The sequence below is a fragment of the Myodes glareolus genome, chromosome 18, assembly GCF_982192425.1.
Source record: "Myodes glareolus chromosome 18, mMyoGla1.1, whole genome shotgun sequence".
NCBI classification, from domain to species: domain Eukaryota; kingdom Metazoa; phylum Chordata; class Mammalia; order Rodentia; family Cricetidae; genus Myodes; species Myodes glareolus.
In genome coordinates, this window is record NC_142043.1 from 45321582 (window position 1) to 45345328 (window position 23747).

Consider the following 23747-nt stretch of genomic DNA (forward strand, 5'->3'; position numbering starts at 1 on the left):
TCATGGTTGCAGTACTTGGAAAGGGATTTTTACCGAGATTTATACCCCTGCCAGTAGGGAAAAATACCTCATCTGTTACCTTTGGTACTAATTATTGTTTTGCAAAGATTGTGCACAAGTTCATGGTGCTCAAATATGCACGTGCACTTTGGAAGAATTTCTATAGCTCCTCCTTTCAACCAGTTATGGTAAATGGCAAAATGAGAAACAACAGAGTGTAGCTTCGTCTTATTCCTGCTGAAATCACTCATATCCCCTCTCTCCGGCTCTTTTGTCTTCCAAGTCCTTCAAAGTTAGAGTAATGAAGGGCTCTACTTTGAAGCTATTGAAAACTATCGTCCCAAGGGGAAGCCAAAGCCAAGGTTTGATTAATCACCACATTTTCTAGATGTCTTATTTTCTGTGATTTTCCCTTCTTTCTTCAAATATATTTTTACTAATCATTTGGGAATTACATCTACGTGTACAAAATATTTTAATCATATCCACCCTCATACATCCCCAGGGATAAAGCCAGCCTTGTCATGGTGGGTATTCTTTCATGTATTCTTTTTATTAGGCATTTTGTGTCTATGTTCATCAGGGATATTGGCCTACAGTTTCCTGTCGTGTCTTCTGTGATGTTGGTATTGCAGTGATACTGGCCTCATAGAAGGAGCTAGAGAGTACTCCTATTCAGAAACAGGAACAGAAGTTTAAGGACGATTAGCCGTACACCCTCTTCACTAGCCTGGTAGAATTCTGCTGTGCCCCCAGGCTTTCCTTTGCCGGAAGGCTATTTATTCCTATTCCTGTCATCTCAGTTGGTTCTTTTAGGTTGTTGATCTCTTCATGGTTTAATTTCGGTGGTTTGGCAAAATCAGAAATTTTCTTTTAGGTTTTCCAACTTAATGAAGTAAAGGTTTTTTTTTTAAAAAAAAACTATCTTTATAATATTCTGAATTGAATTGGCATTGTACTGTTTCTCTGTCCATGTCTGATTCTCTTAATCTTTGTCCTCTCTTTCTTTCTTTTGGCTTGTTAGGTCAGAATCCATTTTTCTTGTTTATCTTCTCAATGAACAAGCACTCAGATTTGCTGATTCTTTGTATTATTTTCTTTGTTTTTAATTTCATTAGTCTCACCTCTGATTTTTATTTTGTGTGTGTGTCTACTGTATTCGTGTGCGTTTTCCCAAGTCTTGAGCTGCATCATGAAGTCACTTGTGTTGACTCTTTCTGAGTTTTTACAGTAGTCACTGAAAGCTAACATGTTTCCCTTGTAGGACTGCTTTTAATGAATCTCAGGGGATTTTTATGTTTTCTTTTTTCATGTCACTTGGGGAAATTTTTTTATTTCTTTCTTGATTTCCTTTTCAATGTTTTAATCATTCCCTAATGAGTTGTTTAAATTCCATGAGTTTGTGTACTTACTAGAGATTATTTTGCTGTCAATTTTAATTTTTATTGCATTAGGAGCAGATAGGATATATACAGTTAGTTAAGGGATTCTGAATTTGCTAGGATTTTTTAATCCCAGGATTTACCCTATTTTAGAGAAGCTTTTGTGTGCTGTAGTGCTTAGGTAAAATATTCTGTAGGTAGCTGTTAAATCTATTTGTTGTATAATTTAATATTAATGTTTTTCTCCTTATTTTTGTCCAGGTGACCTGTCTCTTGTAGACAATGTGGTTTGAAATCACCTACTATCATTTGCTTGATGTTAATCTGTGCCTTGAATTCTTTAAGTACACGTTTTATGAGATTGGCAGTATCTGGTATTGAATTTCTGCTTTGTTTTGGTTTGGTTTTTAAGAAGGTCATGGTTCTTTTTAGGACCATTGGTTGCCCAGATGGGAATATATATATATATATATATATATATGCATATATATACATATACGTATATATAGTTTAAATGAATTTTTCCCATCTGGGATACCAATACTATATATATATGTATGTATATGTATATATGCATACATATATATACATACATACAAAGACTTATATTTATTCGGCGTTTTAGGTAGAACTGGTTAATTCCTTATGACTTTTTCAGATATTCTTAGTATAATTTTGTCCTTTTATTCCTTCTTCTGTGTTTGTCCCTCATTTTCCCCATTCTCCCCTTCAGAAGTCTTGTGCCCTGCCAGTCCCTCTCACCTCAATGGTCTCTTTTGACTTAGCCCGGTTTCTGTAATTACCATATGTATGTATTTACATTTCAAGATTTGGAGTTAGCAACCCCAAATGAGAGAAAACATGGGACATTGGAAGGGAGAAAGGATGGATGAGTAGCACCAAGGATATTTAAAAAGCCACAAGGAATCATATTTTTTATGTTCTCTTAAAATTACACATGCGTGTGCATGCATACATACATTACATACATGTATGCATGTATTTTTTATGATATGTCATTCGAGGTCACAGTGTTTCCCCACAGCAACAATTTAACTATTTAGCAAAGCTCCTAGTACCAGACATGAGAAAGCCCCTTTTGGGATTTTAGTTAGGGGAGCCCATGATATTCCTAAAATTCTATGGTCTTTGTGATTGCCCTTCATCTTCTCCCAGAAAGTAGAAGTACGGCCCCATACTGAAGATACCACATAGGTAGGATACAGGATGTAAAAGAACCAAGTCAGATCTTTCTGAGGACTCCTCTCATAGTACAAGAAGGAGCTATGCAGGCTGCCAATGGAGAAAAACAACCAATAGTCCCACCCAGCTCTAATACCTACGAGCTACAATGAACAAGAATGGCACATATCCCAAAAGATATGATAGTGGCACTTACGTCCTAGGAGTAACCAAAAACCACCTAACTGGACTTGAGGTCTACTCAATATGAGGGAATAGGCAACTACCCATTGCTGGTATGTCCAAAGACCCTAGAGGGGAACCTGCTACTTCTAATTCCTCAAGTAATATAACATTTAACTGCATTCCAAATACTATCACACCCAGAGGTGAGTATAGTTCTCACCCCTTATCCATGAAACTCTGCTGCAGATGGAGACCATTGCACAAATCCACAGCCAGTCAAATGCAGAAAACAACTGACCACGGGGTACTCCGTTCTAACTGATAATCTACATATGAGCCTTACAGCTAAGGCCCTGGGAACATCACAGAAGAGAGAGCAAAAATAGTGGCAGAGCCAGAGGACCAGGGCACATACTGTGAGAGAGTATTTCTGTATGGCAGGAAGGCAGCACTTAAGATATCTAGGCAACACTGTTACTTAAACAAGACCTAAAACATGACACCACCAGTTGGCATGCCGAAGTAGATGGGGGAAATCTTACAAGGCCCCACTCCTGGATGAGGAGCTTCAGACAATTCTCTTCTGAGAAAGAATCAGTCTTCTTCAGGGACAAGGCCCCTGCTGTGTTATCCAATACCAAGCCCTAATCATATATACATATAAGTAACACTGAAAGGACTCAGCAAGCTGCGTTTGTAAATATATATATATAGTAAATATATGTGTATATATATTATATTTGTAAATTTATATATACACACATAAATAATACATTTGTAAATTTATATAGACACACATAATACATATATGTATATATACATACATATATGTTACAATAACTAAAGAAGTCATGGATTTTGGAGTGGGGGGTGACATGGAAGAAAGAAATGGAAAATTATGTAAATATAGAATTTATGTCTGAAAAAGAAAAAATAATCCTTTTAAAAATTGAGACATGGAAGGAAACAGAGTTCTCAGCAGTTGGAATACAAATGTCTGGGAAGCGGTTTTTGAATGTTCAATATCCTTAGAAATGCAAATTAAAACTACTTTGCAGTTTATCTTAGCATCATCACAATGGCTAAGATCCCCCAAAAAGCAAAAAGGGGAAAGGGTAGCACTCATTTTTGAGGGGATGTAAAGTTGTGTAGCCACTGTGGAAATTGGGGTGGTAGTTTTTCAAAGGTTAGAAATAGGTCTATGAAATAATCCAGTTTTGCCTATGTGCAGAGTGCCCCATGTCTTACTCTAGAAATAGTTGCTCATTTGTGTTCACCCCTGTTCTCCTCACAGTACCCAGGAAATGGAGACACCTGCATGCCCAGTGTCTGATTAATGCATAATGACAATGTAATGCATTTACATGATGAAATATTATTCGGTTGTTATGAAAAATGAAATTATTGCTGCCAGCATGCACACGTGGCCTGCTCCTTCACGCTCTGGGACCCCACCCCACCCTGTTCTACAGCCATGGCTCCTGGTCATCTCCTCCCATTCATTGTATCTGACATATCTAGCCTGGTGGAATTTGCCAGACACCATGTGTCTCTTGGCTTGAATCTAATCACAGAGGCACAGCAAAGGCACTCAGGGATGCAGGCCTGGCACTCAGAGATGTATCTAAGCTATCGAGAGGTTCCAGAAATGTTGCATGGGGAGGGGGCAGGACATGCAGTATTCTGGAAGATAATGCTGACATGGTCAGATTTTATTTCAGCCTTATAAGAATCATTTCCTATTATCAAACTCCGGGCTGAAGTCAAGGAATAGATGCAAACAAACAACAAGAATACAAAGAATCAAGGAAATGAAGAGTTGGTCCTCTCAGGAAACCAAACAGATTGACAGACCTTTGGCCAAATTAAAAAACTGAGAGAGAAAATTCAAATTAATAAACTTTGAGAAGAAAAGGAAGATATTACCATGTACCCTGAGGAAATTTAGAAAATCATGTGTACTTTAAAATCTGTATTCTGCAGCATACCTGTGATCTGATGGGAGGAAACGGGGAGGTGGGGACTCTGTTTAGTGGATAGGGAGGAAGATAAATACAGAAGGAAAGGAGGAAAACAGCAGTAAGGGTGTCTGAAAAAGTCCTAAGCAATTATACAATAAATTATCTACCAAAAATGCCTACAATTATGCAAGTCAGTGTATAAATAAATGCATAGTTTCAATGAGATTTTCCTATCTGGGCTGACAATGCTCCCCCAACAAGCCATAGGCCATCTCAAAAATACAAGACCCACAAAAACCAGCAGGTGACTTAATGGACAACAAGGCCATTAATTTGCAAGAGAGTGGGGAGAAGTATATCACTGGGTTTGGAGGGAGAAAAAGGAAAAGGGGAAATGATGTAATTATATTATAATCTTAATTTTTTAAAATTCTGTATTTCACCAAACCAGAACTCCTAAAGAAAATAATGAATTTCTTGATTTATACAACCCTACTAATGTTAAATCAATATGAAACAAACAATTTAAACAGACCCAAAACCCCTAGTAAAATTGAAGCAGTAATTAAGAATCTCCCAAACAACAGCAAAAAGAGTCCAGGACCAGATAGGTTCAGTGCAGAATTGTACCAGGCCTTCAAAGAACTACCAGCAATAGTAATTTTCAAATTCTTCTGCAAAATAAAAATGGAAGGGACAGTTCTTATTCTTGTCATGAGGTCACTACACCCTCATACCAAAAATCACACAGAGAACCAACAATAAAAGAAAATTGCAGAGCAATATCTCTTGTGAAAACACATGCAAAATGTCTCAATGAGATACTTGCTGAACTCAAGAAAACATCAAAAAGAGTATCCACCATGATCAAGTTGGCTTCATCCCACAGATGCAGGGATGGTTCAACATATAGAAATCAATAAACTTAATCCACTACATAAAAAACTGAAATATGAAAAAATGATCATCTCTTTGGATGCAAAAAAGGCCTTTGACAAAATACAAAGTCAATGCATAATTAAAAGTCCTGGAGAATAAAGAGATACAAGGGACATATCCCAATATAATAAAGGCAAGTCATAGCCAGCATCATGCTGAGTGGAGAGAAACTCAAAGCATTTGCAAATCAGAAACAAGATAAGGATGTTCGCTTTCTCCACATCTATTCAACTTAGTACTTGAAATCTAAGCTAAAGCAATAAGACAACTGAAGGAGATAAAGGGATACAGTAGGAAAGGAAGAATTCGGAGTATCCTTTTGCAGGTGGTATGACTTTATATGTAAAAGACCCTACTGATTCTGCCAGGGGACTCCTACAGCTGAGTAACACCTTCAGTAAAGTAGCAGGATACATTAACACAAACACCAGTAGCCTTCCTATATACAGATGACAAATACACTAGGAAAGGAATCAGGGAAACCATACCTTTCACAAGAGCCTCAAAAATATTTTGGGATTACTCCAACTTAGCAAGTGAAAAACTTGTATAATAAGAACCTTAAGATGTTGAAGGAAAAAAATTGAAGGTGACACCAAAAGATAGAAAAACCTCCCATGTTTGTGACTCAGTTGGATTAATATTGTAAAGATGGCCATCCTACAAAAACGTAATCTACAGATTCAGCAAGATCTCCACCAAAATTCCAACACAATTCTTAACAGAACTTGAAAAACACTCTTCAATAAGGGAATACAAAGACAAAACAAAAACAAACAAACAAACAAAAAACCCACAGGAGAGTTAAATCAGTCCTGAAGAGAAAACAAAAGCAAAACTTCTGGAGGTATCACCCTCTTGGATTTCAGGTTGTATTTCAGAGTTATAGTAATAAGTCACATACAAATAAGTCACACATGTTGATCAGTTGAATAAATTGAAGACCTAGACCTAATTCTGCATACCTACAGACACCTGGTATTTTGACAAAGAAGTCAGATACACAGTGGAGAAAATGCACCATCTTCTACAAATGTTGCTGGTGAAACTGGATGGTTGCATATAGAGTAATGTTAATAAGTCCACATTTATTAACTTGTATTAAAATCGACTCCATGTGGGTCAAGGACCTCAACCTAAGACCAGATACACTGAACCTGATGAAATACCAAGTGGGGAATAGGAATAGGCTTGAACTCACTGAGCAGGAAAAGACTTTCTGAACGGAAACCAATAGCAGAGTCACTATGACCAACTGTTAAAAAATAAGATCCTATAGAGCTAAAACGCTTCTGGACAGCAAAAGACACCATCATTTAAGCAAAGAAGCAGCCTACAGAATAAGAAAAAATATACCAATTACACATCTAATTACAGATTAGTGTAAAGAATATATAAAGAACTGAAACAAATTGAATATCAAGAAAACAATCTCCCCACAAAAAAAAAAAAAAAAAAAAAAAAAAAAAAAAAAAAAAAAGACTAAACAGAGAATTCCCGAAGGTTAGACACAAACAACTGAGAAACAGTTAAGGAAATAGTCGACATCCTTAGCCATCAGGGAAATTAAAATTAAAAACACTTTGAGATTCTTTTCTTATCCCAGTCAGAATGGCAAGGTCAATAAAAGAAAAAACAGTATGTGCTGGCGTAGTTGAAGGGAAAGGGGAAAGTTTACCCACTGTTGGTGTGAATGCAAACTGAGACATCCCCTATGGAAATCAGTGTGGAGGATCCTCAGAAAGCTGAGAATTGATCTATCTCAAGATCCAGCTATAAAACTCCTGGAAATATACCCAAAGGACTCTACATCTTTTTATGGGGGCACATGCTCATCCAGGTTGATTGTTGCTCTATTCATAATAGACTGAAATTGGACTCAGTCAATCAGCTGAATGGGTGAGGAAAATGTGGCACATTTACACAATGCAGTGTTATTCAGCTGTTAAGAAAAATATAATTATGAAATTTTCAGGAAAATGGATGGAACTAGAAACAGTCATCCTGAGTAAGGTAACCTAGATCCAGAAAAACAGACTTTGCATGTTTTCTCTTGTGGATATTGGCTGTGTGTGGTTTTGACACAAATACCACAAAATTTAAGTAGCGAGTAAGGGACCTAAGGGGAGGAAATCACCTTCCAAGAAAGGGGAAATAGAGTAAGGATTTATTAAGAGATGAAAGGGAACTTAGAATAAAAGGATTAAATGGGGAGGGAGATGGTCACAATGTCATACCTCTAGCTATGGCGCTATTGGCAGTTACTAGCTGCCAGGAGAGGAAGAGTCTGTCTTCTTAAAGCTATGGTCCTTGGTAGGTTGACCGTGATGCAGTGGAAAGCCGCATATCAAAAGTATATGGGAACACAATCTTGTACTTGATGTTTTGTTTTGTTTTTTCAAGACAGGTACAAAGTTAGGAGTTGAGTCTGGGAGGAGTTAGAAAAGATGGGCCAATATGATCAAAATACATCGTATGATGTTTTCCAAGAACTAATAAAAAAAATGAGAAAATGAGTTGGTGAGATGTCTCAGCAGTTAAGAGCACTTGCTGCTCTTGCAGAGGACCTGAGTTTGGTTCCCAGCACCCAGGTCAGGTGGTCCACGACTGTGTACAGCTTCATCTCCAGGGCAGCTGATGCCCTCTCCTGGCTTCTGAGAGCACTTCCATATATATGTGGCATATCCCAGCCATACACACACACGCACACGGACACATGCACACACAACTTTTTAAATACACTTTTTTAAAGGAGAAAAACAAAGAAAATGCAGGAATTTGAGAACCACCCCAAATCTTCAGAGCCATAGCTGGCTTCAGAAAATTCAGGACATTTTGAAACCCTCTAGCAGAGGAAGTGGCTTAAGACAAGTCTTTGTTCACTGCCCCATCTCAGCACATACAGCCTAAACAGACAAGGCAGTTGGTATATCATCCCTTAGTCTCCTTGCTTTCGTGTGACTACCAGGTGAGCATCTCCAGGACACCAGACCAGGTGTGCCGCAGACCACCCACAATTTTCCAAAGATGCTGGTTTCATTTTGCCTATACCTTACCTTCTCCTCAGAGCTGCACACTGTGCCGAGAAATGCCAAGCCCCTGAGAAAGCTAAGGGTCAGCGTAGCAGCCATAGAAAGCCCTTCCTGCCTTCTGTATCTTTGGGTGACAATGAGAAACCTTTGCAAGGAACCCACGATAGGCATCCCCACTTTCCTGTACAAACTCATGGTGGAAGCCACATATGAAAGATCGAACCCTGTGACCATGTCATTCTCTAAGTGAGAACTCGGGCCAGGGCTCAGAGGTACAGAGGAGAATACAGGGTGGCTGACGTTTAAGTAATGCCGTTCCTTCTCTGTTTTTTCATCTAGCTCAATGACTCCGCCAAGCAACTCATTGAGATGGACAAGCTGTGCCCTGCCGCTGCCGCCACTGCATGCAACCATGACGCCCTCCTGCCCTCCGACCCCAGCACATTAGCCAGCGTGGCCTCAGGTCCCACCCTAAGTAGCTCAGGGGCAGTCAGTGCCTTTCAACGGCGTGTGGACAGCAAGAAGAATGCCAAGAAGCGCCACTCTTTCACTGCGCTCAGTGTGACCCACAAGTCCTCCCAGGCGGCCAGCCACAGGCACTCCATGGAAATTAGCGCTCCGGTGCTGATCAGCTCCAGCGACCCACGTGCTGCAGCCAGGATTGGGGAGCTGGCCCATCTGTCCTGCGCCGTCCCCTCCCAGGTAATTCCTAGGGCCCAGAGCTCTGTCCATGATTTCCGCGGGTCCTATTCTACCTTCTGAATTCCTGAACTGTTCTAAAGGAAGCAACACCAGAACAGCTGAGGGTGACCGAGGCCGCTCCTCGTGGCCAACCGCCTGGCATCAAGAGCCCTGTAAATATATGTGTGTTGGCTCCTGGGTTGTGAGGTAATAGCCAGCGGTTCCAGGACACAGCACTGGAGTTAGCATCCATCGTCTAGGAAACCCCTCACTCACTGATACTCAGCATCCTTGCTCAGGGAGGAGTCTTGGGTGGGACATTCTGAGGAGCACTATGAGCTGAGAACCAGAATTAGCTGTACAGCTTAGTCCTTTCCTGCGGTTACTGCTATAGTTCCCTCTATTTCTAAATGTCACTTTTTTTTTTTACATTTCCGCTAGTCTGTTTGTAGACTTCAGTAGCCAAAGTAAGATGCGTGAAGAACACAGAGTAATAATTACCTGCAACTCTGAGAAACCTGTCCACCTGGGAAGGTGTCTCCTTCATAAAGGCCAGGAAGGGAGGAGGGGGTCTCTCCTGTGTCATTAAGTTTCCAATGAGACCGAGGAGAAGGGAATGTGCCTCCTGGAGGTGTGGGCCACGGTCCTTCCCAGCTCAGCATACTACAGGATAAGGCCCCTGTGCAGTTAGAGTCGGGGAGGGCCAGTTCCTGCCCACTCTGCACCTCCTTACCCCAAGGTCCATCTGCCAGCCCTGCTTTAGTTTCTCTCCAGGGTCACCTATAACCTCTGGGCGTGCTTCCAAGGAATGGCACCAGTATATAGGCTAGACTGAGGAAAGAGCCAGTAAGTATCTGGCTTTATTTTCCAAAGTTCCAGTTGACTTGGCTAAATTTATATGGAGAATCATCTCTTAAAATGGGCTGGAGAGATGACTCAGCAGTAAGATCACTCGCTGCTCTTGCAGAGGACCCCGGTTCAGTTCTTAACACCCACATGGCAGTTCACAGCGATCTGTAGCTCCAGTTCCAGGGGATCCATGCCTTCTTCTGACCTCCATGGGCACCAGATAAACACATGGTGCACATACATACATACAAGCAAAACAACACAACACACAAAATGAAATAAAACATCATTTTTTTTTGAGGCAGAATTTCACTATGTAGCTCTGGCTGACCCGAAACTCACTATGTAGACTAGACTGACTTTGAACTTGAAGAGATCCACCTGCCTCTGCCTATCACGTTCAAGACAGAAGCTGCCACAGTTGGCTTCCAGTTGATCTTAACAAATAAAATTAAAACACTGAACTTCAGGAGAATTATAGTTTTGGTAGATATGCTGCATCTGCTTAAAACTGCAGCTGCACATCATATATGTTATATACATTTGCACACCTGTGTATGCATGTCCATACCACACACACACACACACACACACACACCCCTACACGGTGCCCTGCACTTTTCCCAGCATAAACACCAGTGTCGGTGTCATCGCAAGCAGAGGCCATGGTTTGCAGCGGACACTATGGTGTCTGTAGTGTTTGCTGACCGTGGCTTATGTGCTCCTCGGCCCCACCCATTTTGCTCAGGAAGCAAACAGTGCTTAGGCCTGGGTCCAGTTTGTTTTCTGATGCTGTGATCAATGCTGTGATCGACGCCGTGACAAAAGCAACGTGGGGAAAGAAAAGGTTTGTTTGGCTTCCGCTTCCAGGTCACAGCCCACTGTAGAAGGAAATCAGGGCAGAAGCACAAGCAGGAACTGACAGAGGAATTATAAGGGAACTCTGCTTACTGACTTGTTCACTGGCTCTCTCTCCAGCTCATTCCCAGTTCAGGCTCAGCTGTCTTCTTATATAGCCCAGGCCCACCCACCTAGGGATGGTACTGCCCACCGAGGGCTAGCTCCTCCCACATCGGTCATTATTAAGACAATCTCTTATAGACATAGCCACAGGCAGGATGATCAAGGTAATTTTTCCACTGAGAATCCTCCTTCCCATGTGATTCTAGGTTGTGTCAGGTTGACAATAAAAAAATAAGTGAACCAATTACAAAAATAGTACAGGGCTATTGGCACGTTTACGATAAAAGAGGTGATGTTACCTGGCCTGACCCTTGGCCCCACCCCCCTTCATTAAATAATCTCTTCAGGCTGTTGATAGGTGTTTTGTATTTTTAAGTTTCTATGAGGGACATAGCAACTGGTAGCAGCCATCTCTGCTCCCCAAACAATTGTGTGCCAACACCGACATCATGAGCAGAGAGGAAAGGACAGCTTGCTGCTTCGGACTCTACAGTCTACACTAGGAAGCTCAGCTTTGACCCACAGTGCCTGAGCTTTATGCCCCACCCCCACCCCTCGCAGCCTGCGTATCTGTTCAGACTATAACTCAGGACACCTTAGACTTGATCCTTGGGTCTTGGGAGGATGGGGAAGGGAGAGGACAAGGTTATCAAATGGGATCCGCACAGAGTCACAGGTATGTATCACCCTCTCCTGCCTCCAGGACATGGCCATGGGCTTTTAGGTTCAGAAGTCCTTTAGGATCATGGTTTCTTCCAAAAATTGACATGGTTATTGATGCTGATGAAATCTGAACCGCCTCTGACCACTGGATTGTAGTCCAGAGGACAGGCCACACGGGCTTTCTCCTCTAGAAACGTCTTGTACATGAAACAATGCGGTGCTTAAAATTCAGCTTGTCCTTCTCTGAGAGGACAGCGCCTGTCACTCGCAGCTCATGGTGAGCTCCGGGTCCATCTCATGGCTATGGAGAGGGCGCAGCTGTGAAATGACCAGCCTAGGCCTCCCAGAGCACAGGTTCAGGCAGAAGCTCAGATGGCCATCCTGCTCATATCTGGACCCTGAAGAATTCTTCTCACCCTCGGTAGAGGTCAGAGGACCGCTGCTCTGTGTGAATAATGGAGTCACGTGTCAGCTTCTGCTGGGGGCAGAAGTCTGTCAGCCAAACTATTGAGGTAAAAAGCTATTTGGGTTAACTCCACAATTAAGAGTCCAGAGGCTTTCTTAGTGACTGCCATTTCAACTGGGGTGAGATAGAATCTTAATTCATCTTTCATTTGCATTTTGCTGATGGCTAGTGATGTTGCACGTTTCCTTCATATGTTTATTGGCCGTTTATATAGTACTTCATCTTTTCAGAACAGCCTGTTCGTCTCATTTTCCTATTTATTGAGTAGGTTATTTGATTTCTTGGTATTTGGTTATTTTTTTTTTAGTTTTTTGTATGTTCTAGCCCAGATATTAATCTTGTCAGATTTGTCATTGGAAAAGATTTTCACAAATTTTGGCAAGGATATGGAGAAAATACAACTCTTATATTTGACTGATGGAAATTTAAATTAGTCCAACCACTATGTAAGTTAGCATGGAGTCACCAATAATAGCAATAATAGTAATAATAATAATAATAATAATGAATGATACAAAAACTGTCACATTATCCAGCTATCCACTTCTGAGTATTTGCCAGAATGTATCAAAAAGATACTTGAACAAACATCCATGTTCATTGCTGCACTATTCACAGATAGAACTGGCTTATATGTCCATCAACAGATAGATAAAGACAGTGTGGGATATGTACATATATATATATATATATAATATATATATATATAAAATGGAATTTTATCCACATGGATGAAATTGCACTTTTTTCAGGGAAATGAATGCAACTGGAGAGAGTGGTATTAGCAAATTATGTCATATTCAGATAATATTGCACATTTCATATCACTAGTAGATCCTAGGTTTTATATATGTATAATATTTACATATTATATATATTATATGTGTACATATGTTGTATATGTGACATAAAGTACAAGTGGACCTGTAGGGATGGAAGGGATTAATAAGAAGGATGGAAAACAAAAGGGAAAATAGGCAGTTACAGGGGGAAACATGATCAAAAATACATAATATCCTTGCATGAAGATGTCCTTATGTGATCTGGTACTGCACATAATAAATATATACCAATTTAAAAGACTTTCATATGTTTGCTTTCAAAATTATTTGGATAAGACTGGGAAATGATTAACTCTGTCTGGAGTATTATTAAGTCCTTTCTAGAAAACCTTTGCTGGCCCCTGTGCAGTGTGCTTTTTGGAATAAAAATACGGCAACAGTACAGTGGCTAAAACTTTTCTGCAGGGATTCATGTCATATCTGCCCATGTTTCACTGAACACACTGAATCCCACAGCCCCAACCTACTTGAGGACAGGGATTCAGAGTCCGCATGACACCCCTCTCCCACATCCCACACTGATGTATAAGCCTTTACATTGAACACAGAGATTAGGAACTGAAGGTACGTTTGTCTGCAGCAGGTGGCATGAGACCTGTCACTTGTAAACCGCACAGCCATTTTTTTCCTCTCTAATGGCCCTCCAGTGTTGCCTGTGTGCTTCTCCTGGGTCTGTGGGACTAAGTGACAGCATTGTGGAGGCCCCTGCCTGGTCCCAGAAATGGCCTCACAGGGCCCAACTCCCATCTAGCCATCCAGCTAGGGGCAAGTCCTTCAGTGCATCCCATTCACAGCCCCCACTTCCCATCCCACCACCTCCCCATCCCCCACCCCTGCTCCAGGGATCCCAGCTGCCAACACATAGACTCCAGATAAGCGACCCCTGGAGATGGAAGAAATGTCCCTTAATATTGATGCAACTGGGAAGGTGTTTGGAGATCACCGGGGAGAATCAAAAAATCATTGCTCAAGCATCCTGTGCCTCAGAAGGAAACTGAACTCTGCCTGGAGTCTGAGTCTTATCTCTGCTGCTAGGTTGATGGGTACATGCTGGAGGAGGTTCTAGGTAAGAGCTGATGACTGACAGTCATGGCTGCCCCAGGCCTGCTGCTGAGGGTGCCTCACCGTCAAATGCTTATCAGCCCTGCTGCCCCTGGCTCTCCACCCACCTGCAAAGCTCCAACTGCCTGCAAGGCTGAGAACGTGGCTTATTTTTAGAAAGTTATGAATTTAATTGCATGCTTTATAAGGAATTGATTTTTAAAAACTTACCAATTGAACTTCAACAGTGAGGATAAACAATCCCACAGTGATGATCTGGTTCAAGAAGAACTTCCTTCTGTAGTTCTGGAAGCAGATGGATGTGGGCCCTGGATGTGGGACGTGAGCTAGGCCCAGGAGAGGGGTGCCTGGAGGGAGAATCAAGTAGACTCATGTGCCTCAACTCTGAGGAAGGATCTGGAAGGATTGCTGATTTGGAAATAGAACAGGCAAGCCACTACATGCACATGGAGATGGTGTGTTCTAGATAAATGCCTAATAGAAATGCCTTTGGTTCTATGGATTCACATATCCATCTGTCTATAAGGCCACCTGGCAAAGTGGCTTTGGCGCAAAGGGGTAAAAAAGCTAACGGAAGAAGGCTATGCCTCTTTGTAATTTAAGAAAAAAAAATGCCCCGGACTATGTCAATCTGTTCAGAGTAAAAACCTGTAAAGCCACAGGTAGATGGGAAATAGATTCCATGTCTCCCTCATGGACCTCTTTCCACCCATAGTATGCCATGGGTACTACTTCCCCACAGGTCACCCTCAGCCTCAGCTGACCTTCAATGGTATTGAAGGTATGCCCTGTAAGCTTCTGCACACCACTGTGGCTCTCTTATCTGCATTTACCCATCAGCTGCGGGTAGACACTCCCAGCTCATCCTCATGATGGACTCCTAGAGCAGGCCAAAGGTCAGGCAGTAAATATTGTAGGCTGCGTGGGCATGATATCTCTGTGTCAACTGACCGTCCTTGTATAGTACAGCTAATGCATCCGGGGTAAACTCAATGGATGAACATTGCCGATTGCCGGTGAAACCTGGGGCAGAGATACCGGGGTGCCATCTGACCCGTGGTCACATTGTGGCCCTGACTGAGATCATCGAGTCAGCAGCTTTACATTTCTGCTGCAGCAGTCTCCAAGCAGATCCGGCAAGCTTGTGAGAAGGGCATGGCAGTGGGCAATAGAAGAGGCACTGGCCTCCACCTTAAGTGGTAAGCATGGGTGGGAGGTATAGGGATGTGGTGGTTTGGATGGTAGATGTACCTCCATGGTCTTAGACCTTTGACTATTTAGTCCCCAGTTTGTCACTGTTTTGGAAAGAGTTAGGACATGCGACCTTGCTGGTGGAAGTACTCCACTGGGCATAGGTTTTGAGAGCGTAAAGATTTACACCATTTCTCATTTGCTCTTTCTGCCTCCTGCTTGTGGGTCAAGATGGGGGCCCTCGGCTTCTGCTTCAGCTGCCATCCCTGCTTGTTGCCATGGTTCTTTGTCATTATTGTGATGAACTCATATCCCTTTGGAACCATAAGCCCCAGATAAGCCAGTCCTTCTATATATTGGCCTGGTCATGGTGTTTTATTGCAGCAATAGAAAAGTAAAGGCCTCTGGGGTAAAAAAAAAAATATCCATGCTTCCTTGGATAGCCCTCCAATCTAGTTAGACTTCTGGCCTCTCTCCTACCTCTGGTCATCTAGCTATGTTTCTCTTCTATCCTACCTTACCCTCCCCTCCCCTACCATACCCTATCCTATTATATCCTAGTCTATCCATTCTGGTTATGTGCAGAACCAAGCAGAAGAACCAAGCCACAGATGCTTTATTCTAAGCTTTTCTCTTGGAAGTCAATTCACCAAGTGTACCACAGTGACAGCAAGTATTGAATAAAACATGCTCATCCCACTGCCCCTTGGGGTGAGAACAATGTTTATAAAAACATTGCTACTAAATGCATACTAAAAAATAAGATGATAAGGTATTTCTTCTTAGGGGTTCTTCATCTGTGGCAGAGTCTCAAAACAGCTTGGAACCCCAGCATCGCTGCTAACCTCATACCCGTTTTTCTCTTATTATTCCCAGTGGTAAAACAACATGGCTTACTTGCTGTGCTTGCTTAAGAGACTATTAAATTGCACCGAGGAAACTCTAGTGTTTGTAACAATTGGATAGTTTAGGACTGAGCGATGGCAGTATTGCAGCCAGAAGCCGACACTGACTTGGTCCCAAAGGAAGCTGGAATTTCACAGTACAAGCCACTGTCACCAGCAGTGGCCCAGATCTTAGTTACTGGGGTGTGCATCCACTCAGCCAGAAAGAGAGCAGTATGAGATCCAGGGCTATGTCCAGTTCCTGGCATTGCTTGGGTAGGCAAGGAGTCCTGTAACGCTGGCAGAACTGCGCCAGCGTGGGCGGGCCCTCTGGTCCAATTTTATACTGGCACTATGATAAATCTCATGCAGTGAGAACATCCTCACTGGCCATGACACTTTTAGATGAACCTGCAGCTACCAGGCTGGTGCTAAATGCTCATGCGTTGTGTTTTGTAACAGTAGCCCTGAAGCTATGGCTGGTTCTCTGTTCTATGTGGGCAGTGGCTCCATGACGTAAGCTACTGACGTACCCATGTGGTCAGCCAGCTTTCTGGAGAGTGTGTGTGTGTGTGTGTGTGTCACAGCACACTTGTGGAGGTCAGGGGCAACTTTTGAAGAGTCAGTTCTTGCCTTTTGCCTTGTGTTTTAGAGGCAGTGGATCCTGTGTGACGTCTGCAGCTATACTGTGTACTCTAGGTGGTGCATGAGTGCTGGGCAATTCTACCCACTCTTTCATATCCCCATAGGAGTGTTGGGATTAAAGATGTATATTCCCATCTCCGGCTTTGTTACATGGGTACCAGGGATCCATACTTGGGGCATCCGGCTTGTGCAGTAAGTGTTTTTACTCACTGAGCCATCTCTCTGCCCCCACCCCAGTTTTCTTTGTTATGACATGAGACTTTTCTTGGGAAAGGGTCAGTAGACACAGATACCTGGTGAGCCAACCTGGGTATGGCTTTGAAGCTGGGACAGAGATTTCTACCAGGTAAACTTAAAGTCATTAGAGACCATTCTGTTAGACCATTGCATTAGTTAGGTTTCTATTGCTATGAAGAGACACCATGACCACAGTAACTCTTATAAGGAAGAGTTGGTTGGATGGTTGGGTTACAGTTTCAGAGGTTCAGTCTATTATCATCATGGTGGGAAGCATGGCAGCATACAGGCAGATATGGTGCTGGCTACATCTTGATCAGACTGTAACAGGAAGTGGGCTGATAGTCACACTGAAGGAAACTTGAGCAAAAGAGACCTCAAAGCCCACCCCCACAATGACATACTTCCTCCAACAAGGCCATACCTATGCCAACAAAGCCAGACCTCCTAATAGTGTCACTCCCTATGAGCTTATGGAGACCAGTTACGTTCAAACTACCACTGTAAGTGTTACAGCTCTGGAGAGAAAGGTATCCTGACCTTTGGAAGTCAGGCTATACCTGTAAATGCTACAGCTCTGCTCCACTAAGGGACATTCCCTGCAGAAATGTTCTGCTCCACTCTGGCAAAAGAGCCGTTACAACCCTGCTCTCTGCTAAGAAAATTTTCCCACAGAGGGATAGCAGCTCTATTCTGCTCCTACAAAGTCATTACTTTTCTGCTCTGCTTGGCTCTGCTGTGCTCAGGGAGTTACCAGGGCAGAAATGCGGTGGTTCTGCTCCACTCTGGCAAAAGAGCCATTATAGCTCTTCTCTGCTAGTTTCACGGCAGAGATATGGCCATTCTGCTTGGCTGTGGCAAAAGTTGTTACTTCTCTGCTCTGCTCCACTCTGGAGAAAGAAGAACCTCACACAAGCCTCATTCAAGAGATTTATTGGGAGGGAGGAACCCAGGAGGGTGGCTGCCTCTACCAGAGTGGGAAAAGGCAGCTCCCAACTGAACAGGTACAGGGCTTATATAGGGTTTTTTAGGGGCAGAATTTTCTAGGGTGAAGATTTTTAGGGTGGGAATTGGTCAGATCTCAATCCCTGAGCTTGGACAAGCTCAGAGATTGGCTGGATTTCATGCTCAGGGATTGATTGGTTTTTTTGTGCTGAGTTGGTCAGGACCAGGATCTATTTCTTTGACTCTGGTTTCAGGGTCAGGTTGTGCTTCTTTCACTGGCCCTGTTTAACCTTTTGGCTCTGATTTCAGGTTCAGTGAATTTGCTCTGGTCTCAGGGTCAGGGTATATTTCTTTGCCTGTGGTTTTAGGGTCAAAGTGTGTTTACTTGACTGGCCCGTTTACCCTATAACCACAATTCATAGTTTTTGTTTATTTGTAACTAAAAACTTGGGAGAATTTCAAACTTGAGTACTGTATTTAAATCATTTCATCTCCCCCACACCCTCCAACTCCTTTCCTGTTCCCCCAACTCCCTTTCAAAATCATGCCCACTTCTTTCTATAATTACTATTATTATTTATGTATGTATACAGATATATATGTGTAGGTATATTTGTATCTACGACCTTACTGAGTTCATTTAGTATTGCTCGTGTGCATATGTTTAGGGATAACCACTTGGGACTGCATAGCCTATCAGTGGGCTCATCCCAGGAGAAAATCAATTCTCCTGCTCCCTGCAGTTGTCAATGGCCCATAACTCTTCATCTAAGGGCGGTAGCTTACGAAACTTACCCTATCTGTGCTGACATGTTAACTGTTGTCAGCAAGTTCTTGTTTAGGCAGCTACATTGTCAGATTTTATGGGCACAGCATTCCTATCATGTCTAGAAGACACTTTGATAGCAGCCAGCCTGATCCCTGAACTCTTAAAATCTTTCTGTTCCACCTTCTCCAGTTTTCCCTGAGCCTTAAGGCAAAGAGGTTACATTGTATCTATATCAATTGGGACTAGGAACCCCACAGACACTTACTTATTCCCTACATTTTGACCAGTTGTGGATATCTGGAAGAGTCTATCTGCTGGGAGGAAACAAGAAGCTTATTTGACGAGGAGGGTGAGCGCTGCACTTGCCTGTTGGCATAGGGATAAATGTATAGAAGACAGTTAAAAACGATATCAAATTTTTTAATGGCAGCAGTAGTCTCCTCTAGGGCCAGTGACCTCATCTGCAATGGGTAGGTGGCTAGGCTTACAGTATCAGGCATGGATTTCCTCCTACGGTGCAGCCCTTAAATCCAATTAGACAGCCATTTGGTTAGCTCCCAAGATAAAAGTGCCAGGATTGCACCACTGGGGATGTCCCGCTGTGCTGGTCATTGTTGTGGCTCATAGCTTTTAGAGCTGGGGGGGAGGGGACTATTGATGGCTTTTCTTCCCCAGGCAGCTTGCATAGCACCTTCCAAAATCAGGAAAGTTAGCCCTCAGGGAGGAGGCTCCGAGGACTATATCCAAAGTGTATGGTGTCTGAAGCAATAGGATCTTACCTTCAAGATCTAGAAGGCCACCAAGGGCAACAGCAAAGGCCTTTATTGCTTTGGGAGACTCTTGGATTCAAATGACCAACCGATTGAATGGAGGTTTTGTTAGCTAGCCTATGGCTCTTGGAGGGAACATTACCGCCCCATATGACAGAACTCCATTTAAGGAAGCTGTAAAAGAGTGTTTCCCTGTGTCTTTCCATTAGTGATAATTACTTCTTCTTCCTTCTGCTCCCTCTGCATTACCACCCTCCCTGATCCCCAGGTAGGTCCCCTGCAGGTTCCCTGCAACCCCCCCTCCCCACTTCACAGCACCTGGGTCCTATGGCGCCACATCACCCAGGATCCCTTTCTGCTTTACTGGCTTCTGTGGATCCTCCAGGCTGTATACTCAACTCTGAAGATATGGAGCTATGATTCCCATGCTGTGACTGAGCAGAATTGGCCCTGTGAAGATGGCGATGCTATCAGAAGTGATTTACAGATTAAGTGCGATGCCAATAAAAAAAAAATCTCTGACATTCTTCACAAAAATAGAAAACCCATATCTGTCACCCTGCATAAAAATCAACTCCAAAGGGATTGAAGGCCTCAGTGTGAAACCTGGAACAAGGAAACTTCTAGAAGAAAAAATGCAGTATTCTACAAGACACAGGTGCAGCAAAGGGCTCTCTGAGCAGGATTCCGCTCACTCTGGATTAAGGCCCGCACTTGACAAATGGGAGCTCAGTAAGTCAAAAAGTTTCTGTACAGCAAAGGAAATAGGATTGTAGAGGAAGGCCATAGAGTGGGAGTGAATCTTTGCTGAATCCGAAAAATAACCCAGTGAAAACCATGGGCTGTGAATATCAACAGAAAGTCTCAAAGGGAAAAATAAAATGGACTGAGAAATTTTTTTTTAAGTATTCAATCTCCTTAGCACTCAGGAAGGGCAAGTTAAAACTACTTTGAAATTTCATCTTACCCTAGTCAAACTGGCTCAGACTAGGAAAGCATATTGATGACAATATGGGAAACGGGGACTCTCAGTCACTGCCTGTAGACGGCCAACTGCTATAGCCACTCTGAGTCAGTGGAGAAGTTCTCAGAAAACTAAAGCTAGGCCTGCGGTATGACCCACCTCTGCTGCTCCTCCACAGGGATCCAAAGAACTTGACAATGCACAGAATCCTGCTCAACCATGGCCTTTGCCTCTCTGTGCACAACAGCCGGGAAATAGGAACAATGTAAATATCTTTCACTTGATAAAAATGTAGCCCATACGCAATGGAATCCTATCCAGCTGTGAAGAAAGAGGAAATTGCAGGTTAATGGATGGAACAGAAAAATATACTGAAAGAGTTAACCCAGGCTCAGAAAGACAAATGTCACGTGTTCTCTATTATTTGTGGATACACAGTCCTGATTTTCATTCACGGCAACCAGGGTCCCTCTGCCTTTCTTATTTTTATTATTTCCCTGTTTCTAAAATTCGATGATTAAAAAGTGGCACATTCTTGTAATCCCAGCTACTCAAGAGGCTGAGGCAGGAGGATCTCAAGTTCGGGGCCTGCTTGGGATAATTGGTGAATTCAAGGCCATTCAGGGCAACTTAGACTCTCTCTCAAATAAGAAGACAACTAGGCATACACTCCATGTTAGAATGGTTGCTTAGCCTGCATAAGGCCTTGGTTTCCATCAATATTCCAGTACATACATTCCACATTTGTATATAAAGAAAGGCAGAGAGACTGCTCGCAGTCAGGTGGAGGTCCTGGGAGCGAGAGAACTAGACCGTCTCTTGCCCTACAGTCACACTCGGGTTTATCGCAAAACCAGACTCTCATCCCTCACAGTACCGCTCTGTTTCAGACACATTGAAACGATCGCAGAAGAATGAATGGTTCGTTAGGGGTGTGGAGGTGCATTTGGATAGTACTATGTTACTAGAGGTTGGGCCGGATGCCTGGAACCCGGGGCAGTACCCAGGCCTGTGAGTTTTTAATCAGCTCTGCAAGGCTTCAGTGCCTGCCATATGCTTTTTGCGGGCATCATACATAAGAGGCAAGCTGCCTATCGGGGATCCGTGCCGGGATCAGTCAGACATGTTCGTGAAGTCTCCAGAAAGCCACAGCCCCCATCTTCCTGCCCCAGGGGGTTTGCTCAAACTCTTGCGGTTTCCGTGGTGACAGAGATGAAGATGTGACCCAGAAGTGGATGGGCAGGACCCATCAGAAAACCACAAAGCCCAGCAACCTTCCTTTGCCAGGCTAGTTTTTGTCCCCGAGGGCAGTGCTCGCTCTGGCGCTGCTGCCACCTGGTGGGAACTCTGCTGCTCCCACTCTGGATGTCACTGCATGGCAGTGCCACGCTCCGTGGAGTCCGCCGAACATGAGCAATGATATCAGTGTGAAAGGCATGCGGGCAGGAACAGGAAGCCGGCCAGCCACACTACATCTGCGGTCAGGAAGCAGCGTGAATAGGAAGTGGTGCCAGACGATGAAGCCTCAAGGCCCCCGCCAGTGACCTGTTTCCTCTAGCAAGGATCTACCCTCTAAAGGTTCTACAACCTTGCCAAACTGTGCCGCCAGCAGGGGACCCAGTATTCAAACACATGAGTCTGTGGGGGATATTTCTCATTCAAGCCACAGCAGACACCTCCAGAAGTAAAACCTGTATTGCAGTTCTAAGCAACGCAGACCTGAGAAATCTCACGTGTTTGTTTTGTAGTGTTTGTTCTAAGAGTTGAAACTGATGGCCAGCTTTCCAGGAAAACCACCAGCAATTACTCTGTGGAGCTGAGAGGGTAATGTCCTCCTCCTCCCTCTAAGACCTCTAAATAGGCCTGAGATTCTGTCAGCACCAGAGTTTGTGGGAATCCTGAGCCCATCCTCCTAAGCCTCCTGATACATGCTCTATGGGGCACTGGATATTTGGATTGCCCAGAGGATCTGTGGATGGCTGCAAGTCTTCATATCACCCCATGCATAACAAGCACCAGCATTGGCCATACTCTTGGCTAAGCCTTCCCCTTTGCTCAGGAGATGGAATTCTGCCTTCCCTGTCTCCTGGCCAAACTCATTATGTCTTTCTATTTAATTATGGCTTGAATGGCTTCAAGACCATTGGAGACGATTCAACCCATTATGCCTTCATATATGTCTGAACAGAAGGACCAAAGTGGTGTTTAGGGGATTTGCAGACAACAGCGACCTCTAAGGGTTGAAATTTCCTTGCCTCCCAGAACCTTAACCGGGAGAGCTCAGCATTCAAGGACACCAGGAAGGCACAGCCTCAAGATGGAGCATCACTCAGCCCACACCCTGCATAAAAGGGCCCTTGGAGTCTTGAGACTCCAGATGCAGAGGCTCCAGAGAGGGACATGCTATGCTTTGTCGTTCGTGGACCTCCTAATGTCTCTTGACTGTCACTACAAGTTAATGTTCGACTCCTCAGAATGACACTTCTCTTTCTTTTCTTTCTTTTTTTTATTAAATCCTTCTCATTTTAATTGTTTGGATAGGAATGTGTTCTGCATTTCTCCCCAATCCTCTTTTACCCTCCCCTCCCCTCTTCCACCCTCCCCACTGCCCTCCATGCTCCCAATTTACTCAGGACATCTTGTCTTTTTCTACTTCCCATGTAGATTAGATCCATGTATGTCTCTCTCAGGGTCTTCTTTGTTACCTAGGTTCTCTGGGGTTGTGGTCTGTCGGCTGGTTCTCATTTGCTTTATGTCTATCATCCACTTATGAGTGAGCACGTATTGTGTTTGTCTTTCTGGGTCTGGGTTACCTCACTCGGGATGGCTTTCTCTAGTTCCATCCATTTGCCTGCAAATTTCAAGGTGTCATTGTTTTTGTTTTTTTTTTTCACTGAGTAATACTCCATTGTGTAAATATACTGCATTTTCTTTATCCACTCTTCAGTTGAGGGGCATCTAGGTTGTTTCCAGGTTCTGGCTTTTATGAGTAATTCTGCTATAAACATAGTTGAGTCCTTATGGTGTAAGTGAGTATTTTGGGTATATGCCCAAGAGTGGTATTGCTGGGCCTTGAGGTAGACTGATTTCTAATTTTCTGAGAAACTGCACGATGGCACTTTTGAGCAAATTTT

General features: G+C 43.2%; 1 protein-coding gene across 3 annotated transcripts in view; it reads left to right on the top strand.

The window, feature by feature from the left end:
• Sh3rf3 (SH3 domain containing ring finger 3) overlaps nucleotides 1-23747 on the top strand; it is a 265461-nt gene that overhangs the window by 184046 nt on the left and 57668 nt on the right. For all 3 annotated transcript variants that reach the window (XM_087898129.1, XM_048451758.3, XM_087898130.1), the window contains one exon: nucleotides 9022-9384. In XM_087898129.1, coding sequence (XP_087754255.1) covers nucleotides 9022-9384 — 363 coding nt within the window. The remainder of the gene's footprint in view (nucleotides 1-9021; nucleotides 9385-23747) is intronic.